Source organism: Papaver somniferum, chromosome 4 (genome assembly GCF_003573695.1).
Source record: "Papaver somniferum cultivar HN1 chromosome 4, ASM357369v1, whole genome shotgun sequence".
Lineage (NCBI taxonomy): Eukaryota > Viridiplantae > Streptophyta > Magnoliopsida > Ranunculales > Papaveraceae > Papaver > Papaver somniferum.
In genome coordinates, this window is record NC_039361.1 from 155021911 (window position 1) to 155029215 (window position 7305).

At 36.3% G+C, this 7305-nt stretch overlaps 1 protein-coding gene across 2 annotated transcripts; it reads left to right on the forward strand.

Annotated features, from left to right (window-relative positions):
- The first annotated feature begins 609 nt into the window (after positions 1-609).
- On the forward strand, positions 610-7305 carry LOC113271654 (serine hydroxymethyltransferase 2, mitochondrial-like). Of its 2 annotated transcripts, none has more exons than XM_026521553.1 (13): positions 610-831; positions 1116-1721; positions 1839-1895; positions 2555-2742; positions 2849-2925; positions 3005-3102; positions 3207-3275; positions 3368-3460; positions 4852-5046; positions 5161-5259; positions 6254-6319; positions 6407-6572; positions 6663-7305. In XM_026521553.1, exons 2-13 carry the CDS (start codon positions 1470-1472, stop codon positions 6887-6889), a joined length of 1587 nt encoding a protein of 528 aa, XP_026377338.1. In that variant the 5' UTR covers positions 610-831; positions 1116-1469; the 3' UTR covers positions 6890-7305. The 2 variants fall into 2 exon arrangements, with proteins under 2 accessions (XP_026377338.1, XP_026377337.1); XM_026521552.1 differs by having other exon boundaries at positions 1809-1895; positions 6663-7304.

Here is a 7305-nt window from a genome sequence, read left to right on the forward strand (position 1 = left end):
TTATTTATGGCTGAAGCTAAAATTGAAGTACTACTTTATTGTTCCGAGAATAAAGAATCGACCATTTCCGTGAAGGAGGCTTCATGGTAAAGCTCCCTCCGTTTCTTGAAAAGCGAGACTATCAGTTTCATATGGTGGTGGTTGTTTTCTTGTTATGTGTTTATCTTATGAATCTGCGGTTCGATAAGGTGTCGAAAGGACGGCTGAACTAATGAAAAGTTGAGAACCGAGGATTTTTTTTTTTTTAATAACTGATGTTTGTGCGTCTCCGTGTGATGACTATGTAAATTGAGCTATATGCATCATGGTCTAGTGGACGTGCTTAAACTTGTTGTCCATAAATTTCAGGACTGTCACATTCGTAGGGAGAGAATGGGAAATTGGCAAGCATAGAAAAAGTAAAATTTAGCTAGAGTTCGTGGAGAGGCGGATCAGAGAAGCTGAGTGCACATGAGCTGGATTGTAGCACGTGGATTGGGCAATATCCCATTTGGCAGGCCCCAGCGAACCATTGAAATACCGCCACGTAGGGTTGGGCGTAGAGTAAAAAAATACAGAAAAATGATACAGGTATCTCGTTTCCGAGACCGCCCTTTTAAAATCATTTGCAGGAGAGAAGGAGGGTTTACTCAGAAGAAAGAAAGAGGGTTTACTCAGAAGAAAGAAAGAGGGTTTGTCTGAGTTTCTTCAAGAGAGAAAAAAGAAGGAAGAAGAAGAAGGGTTTATTCAGTATGGTGTCGATTCAATTAATGGATCCTAAGGAAGAAGAATTAGAGACTGATCAATGCCTCAAAGAAGTCAGTGACCAAGGAGGATCGGAAGCTAACTGTGGTGAGTTCTCTTATTTGCCCTATTTTTTTTTTCTATTGCATCTGTGAAATGATGTTTGATCTATGTATTATGTTTTTTAGTCAATGGATTTGCTTGTTTTTCATTATGTATCATGTGAATGGGTTTCCTCATTTCTTTGTGGAACATACACTAACTTAGTACCTTGTATTTGCATTAAGAAAAAGTAGTCTCATAATTGTCTTGTTAATGTATCTTAATGCTATATACCAGTCACCAGCAGGAACTGAAATTTTATTTTGCTACCCGCTATTTGCGAATTTCAGATGATGCATCAGACATGCCAGAAGAGGTTCACCTCGAGAAGCATATTGAGGTTCACCTCTAGATGCTGAAGGTGATGATAGGAAAATTGTGAAATCATTATGGCTTTTTGACTCTGGGTCTTGCGAGCATTTTACAGGAGATTTGAAACTTATTAAACACAAGGAAGATTGTGATATCTTAGTGGGACTGGCGAATGGCACTCGTATGGTTTGTAAAAAGAAGGGCACAGCCAGAGTTAGTTTTTCTATTATACCTGTACCCTTCTGTTGAAGAGCTACAAAAGTGCCATCACCTAATCTCGTTCTTAGATCACCTCTTTCCTTATTTTTAATAAGTGTCAAATCTCCTGCAATATGCTGACTAGCCCAGAGTCTATCACCCATGATGCTTTCACAATTTTCCTATCATCACCTTCGGCATCTAGTACCATCAGACTTTGTTCATATATGATTAAAGATTATACTGGCAATGGAGAATACAACATAGAAGGATCCGAAAAGGTTGTGGCAATGGGTCGAATGTGCAACGGAGTATACTATCTCAAATCAGAGCCGCCACAGATTCAAACTCGGTCATCCTTAGCTGGTGATTCTAATAATAACGAAGTAAGTATAAAATTAGATCTCCAATCATTTTTATTAATTTTAGATTTGGTTTTATTTCCTTTAATGCTTAACCTTTCATTGGTTCAGTGGTTAAAGCAACTAAATACTCCTTTGAAGGATGCAGACCCAGAGATTGCTAAAATTCTTGATTTTGAGAAAGCTAGTCAATGGCAGGTTAGTACCTGGAAAATATCTTCTTTTTCTGTTGGAAATCATCAAGGTTACAAATTCTTGTTTCTAACTGAGAATGATTTCTTGTTTCTTTTAAACTCCTCACGAATTCGTTACATGTTTCTTTTGCTATGTTTGATGTTCAATGTTCATAGTGATTGAGGGAGTGCTCTAGGAAAATGTAATTGCCTGATTAGTTTGCTAGTAGACTTTCTTATACCTCCATTACACTTTCTATTAATAATAAATTTGCTTGTGCATCAAGTAGGTTATTCTCGCTGCACAGGCAGTAATAATAAATTTGTTATTGCCGATATACTTGTACAAGATTACAGGCTAACATAGTGGCAAACCAAAACATTAAAACTGATAGCCTAAATTTGGTTACCTTACCCCAATCAGTCTGAAGCACCCAAAATTCATTAAAATGTTGCTACCACGCTATAATTAAACATCTCGTCGTTTGTTTTAATTTACATTTGCAAATTATTTAGTGAAGAGAAGCAAACACCAAATACTTTTGATCTTAGTTTAGCCAGTTGCAAGCTTTATTCTCCTTCAGTGCATTAGTTTTTGGGGCGCCTCACAAGATGAGAGGTTCAATTGTAGATGATCTAATAATTTTGTTGAGTTCATTTTCAATAATTTTATGTTTCTTTTAGGGATTTGAATTGGTGCCTTCTGCGAGTGTCACGTCTACATCAGTGATGGATGTTCTCGGATCTACTATGACAAATAAATACACAGAGGACTATCCTGGTGTTGTATATGATGATGAAGGAATAACACAAGATTATCCTGATCTTAGTTATGACATTGAAGTAAGAGTGACACTCATTGAAACTCCAAGGCAAGCTAATTGTTCCTTTTGTTGTTGTTGTTGTTGTTGTTAGTGATTTGATTACTTCGTTAACTCTGTAATGATATATATGGACTCTTAAACATTATCTTTGCAGATCAATCGACAAGGCAGAAAGATTTTGTCAGTTCCGTGCTTTGAGCCTGTTTGGTTTGAACCCTGCTGAATGGGGAGGTAAAATTCTTTTGGAAATTCTTTGAGAAATTCTTTTTTCTTTTTCTAATTTGTCGTTTTCTAAATTAATTTAGTACAGTTAACGTGCAATCAATTTCTCGATCGACTGCCATGTTTGAAGTTTATACCGCACTCCTAACGCCACGAGGGAAAATTATGCATTTTCCATCGTACGAGGTCCGTATTTCCTATTCTTATTTTCTGGCTAAATTATGAAAAACTTTATAACTCACGCCCCTATAAGATCTTTTCCTCATGCTTGTTTGTTTGTTTTTCGGCAGACTGCTTCTGAACATTTTAACAGCCGCCCATATAAATTAGACAGGGCCGGCTACATTGAATATAATCAGGTGTATTTTCTGGAAAATAATCAGTTTCAAGAAAATTGTCATTCTTTCAAGTTAAAATGGTTAACTAATAATTCAATTTTAATTTGGTTCAGTTGGAGCAGCAAGTTGGTATGTTTAAGCCAAATCTAATAGTTGCTGGTGCAACTGGATATCCACGCTCCTTCAAATACGAACGAATGCGCACGGTAATATACTAAAATAAAGCTGATATCTTATATTATATATGTTTGGTGATGCATAGTATGTGGCTTAGAGATTGTTTTATTAGCTTGAACTTATATTTAAGAAAGAACTTCTCTTGGTTTTGATAGCAAAGGTAGGAGTAAATATTAAGCTGGAACCAACTTGACATGGATCCTTTGATTGAGAAGTCCCAAACATATTTTATACTTTTTGAAAGCTAAGACCTAAACATGTTTTGGTAGGATAGTCTGCCACTTGATTTTTGGACATAAACCATTTTGACCCTGACTTAGGAGAGACTTACATCGCCAGAAACTCTAATCGCTTACCACTTGACTATACTACTGCAACTGCTTGAAATAGAGTTGAAGTAGAACAGTGATACATAAAACCAACATTTTTGAACGTTCGTTTGTAAAGCCAAGTCTAATAGAACTTCGACCGACTTTTTTTTAATTTGCATCTATGATTGAGCTGAAGATACACCTTTCAAAAACTCTGTAGCATCATGAGTGATTAGACTAGTACATCATATACAAGTTCTCTCAGAAAATGAAGCACTAAAGAATCTCAGAGCGGAGCAGTGTGATTATTTTGAGTACCCACTTCAGTGTTACTCGGGCTTGTTTCAATAAGATTATCAGGCTCTGTACCATAATAGTTTTCAAGCTAAGGTCAAGTCTCCGAATTAATCATGTATAAAGTGTGTATAACAGCACAATTAGGATAAGTGTGTCTTGTTCTAAAATACATGGCTGGTGCTCCTCCTGATGTGCCACCAGGTTGTGACTATCATGCAAAAAGCTGACGAGCTTCAGGGTCATGACTACTCTTATAGATCCATTGTTTACAGAACTGAACATAATGGGTTGGTTGTTGTAATGATTAGAGTGAAAGTGAGAATCAACTGCAAAATTAGTAGCTCTGGACAATGAGTAATGCAGAATTAGATGATATAGGAAGTAACGGAGACGAGCCTGCGAAAACAATTCTTTGTGGTGAAAAAATATATTAGCATTGGCAAAGATAATCATTGACACGGGCTCCTTTGTAAATTCAGGCTTATGCCTACTCCTCAGTTTGTTGTCTTTGAGGCGGCGAATTCTCATCTAACTATTATTTAATTTCAAATAGAGTGGAGAGTGGAAAATCATTTAACTGCCCTCCCACTGCTAAAGACTATCACCACACGTAATTATGTTGGTTTATATTTTTTAATAGAGTGCAATGCTGTTTGTTTCATACTACTATGGATTGAGTACTTTTAATGTTCGGGTTTAGTGGTTATTTTTGTAGCTATTTCTTTTGTTATACTTTGTATAGAAATTTTGAATTTAAATTCTCCAACTATATGTATTATGTAATGTGAATTCTCTCTTCATGGGCTCTGTAGTTCTGCAACAAGACGAAAGCTTTTCTGGTGGCCGATGTATCTGATATAGCTGGCTTGATAGTCGCGGATCAAATTTCTTCTCCTTTCAAGCATGCAGATGTAGTGATCATTTCAACTCAAAGATCCCTATGTGGGCCACGTGGAGCCCTGATCTTTTACAAAAAGGGGCAGAAGTTTATCAAAAATGGAAAAGAGGTCAGTTAATGTAGTTTATTGTCTTCGCTGTTGATATTGTACTCTTACTATGAAATGTTTATTTTCAAAAATTAGTTACGTAGTACATATAACTTAATTATCTTTGCCTTGCAGCGTACAATTGAAGACAGCATCAATAAAGCTGTCTTTCCAGGATTTCAAGGTGGTCCCCACAACCAGACGATCGTGGCCTTAGCAGTGGCACTGAAGCAAGTATGTAAATCAGCAACTCTATAATTTTATCAATTTTCCTAGAATGCCCAAAAAGATCAATCATGCAACTAAAATGCTCATGCCCAGGGTTTAATACGGTGAACCATTTCCATAGATTCATATATAGTAACAGAAACCTTCCTTGACAAGACCTGCATGGCTGCATACTAAGAACAGACCAACAAACGTAACATAATCAGGTCTCCTCCCACTCACGATTGTCTGATTATAAAGCTTTGGAGAGCTTTTACCCTCACAGTTTGTGCGTAGCCAACAATCAAAGCTGTCGAAGAAACCACATCTTTTAAATGCATCAACACGACATCCACATTTTGCATAAATTGTCACTAATGAATTACCTATTGATAGAGATGAAACATGCACTTGTTTTCCAACTGCTAAGTAAGTTAATTCTGTGCAAGCACTGAAAACACTTGCGATGACAAAAAAGATCATGTTCAATTTCTGTGGCTCTCATTTCATAATAAAGTTTAAGTGCGGACCAGAGATTAGTAATGTCCATGAAACCACATCTCGGTCCCCACACTGAGGAATATTCTAAAAGCACAATATAATCTACCACATTTTGCGTTTATATTAACAAGAGCCCATAAATTTCCAGTTACCAAAACCAGTTTTTATAATTAGGCAATGAGTTAGTTTCTAGATACTGAACAGAAACTAATGTGTTTTAGTGGATCAGTAAAATGGTCGATCTTTATTTTCCTTAGATGCATCATCTTAAACAACAACAAAGCTTCTTCATTGCACCCTTTCCTTGCACATCCCACTATTGCTAAGTTTCAAGAAACCACGTCTTCGACTTCAAGAATGAGTTTTTTTCCCCTTTTTTTTTTCTTTTTTTTTTTCGACTTCAAGAATGCATAATATGCAGCACAAGCTGTTAATATACTTGGGAATGTGACCTGTGTACAATGTTTATTCTTTGAGTTACTAAACATCAGTAGCTGACTAATTTTATCTTTTTATCTAGGCCAATACACAGGAGTATAAAACCTTTCAGGAGCGGATTGTTAAAAACGCAAGGAAGTTTGCCGAGGTAAAGATTAATAATTTTTTGAGTTTTGTATTACTTATTCTGTATAGCTTAGTGAATCTGGTGATAATTTTACCTACTTTTTTGCAGACTTTAAAAGACTTGGGCTATAAAATTGTCACTGATGGAACTGACAACCATTTGGTTGTGGTTAACCTGGGAAACAGTGGTATTGATGCCCAAAGAGTCCTGAAGATAATGGAGGTTGCTTGTATTACTGCGGATAGAAACATGAGTCCTGATGGGATTCAAATGGGTAAATAATTTTATCCTTTCAATTTAAATTGTGTTATAAAATAATTCTATTTAACCTCTAATTAATTACTCTTGATTTCTGGTGTTTTAGGATCTCTTGTCCTCACCTCAAGGGGGTTTATCGAGGAGGACTTTGTTGCAGTTGCAGGATTTTTTAACGAAGCAGTGAAACTAGCCTTGAAGAACAGAAGCTCATGGCACTCAGTGGATGCACCCATCAGTGAAGGTTTTCAAGAGCTGATTCAACAGTTAAAGGACAAGGTTGTGAAATACGCGGAAAAATTCCCCCAAGTTGGGATTAGCAAGATGAATGTATAGATCCACAGAAGGCGCAGACACTCTATCCTCTCTCCCTGTCAGTAATCTTTGGAGGAATTTCTTTCCTGTTAAAATATTACATTACACAGCTTACAGTATTCGATCAAGAAAATGATCTCAAAGTCGTTCTCAGGATTTGAAACTAGGAGTGGCTTGGAATTGAATTATGATTTTGGGCATACCAAAATTTTCTTGATCTAGGAGTGGCTTGGAATTGAATTATGATTTTGGGCATACCAAAATCTTTCAAGGGATACCGAATAGAGACAAAAAAGGGTTATCAAATAGCAAAATCAGATAACCCCTTAACCCAAATTTTTTAAAATGGCAAATCTACCCTTTACGTATTAGTGTTAATTTCACTTCTATCGTATGTTTAATTTCACTTCTAACACACATGTATACTTCTATTGTAT

Excerpts from the sequence above, each read along its gene's own strand:
- LOC113271654 (XM_026521552.1), top strand. The coding sequence starts at position 1,470 with ATGCTGACTAGCCCAGAGTCTATCACCCATGATGCTTTCACAATTTTC. Across the intron at positions 1,722-1,808 it reads GTGATTCTAATAATAACGAA|TGGTTAAAGCAACTAAATAC; the intron begins GTAAGTATAAAA and ends TCATTGGTTCAG. Across the intron at positions 1,896-2,554 it reads AGAAAGCTAGTCAATGGCAG|GGATTTGAATTGGTGCCTTC; the intron begins GTTAGTACCTGG and ends TGTTTCTTTTAG.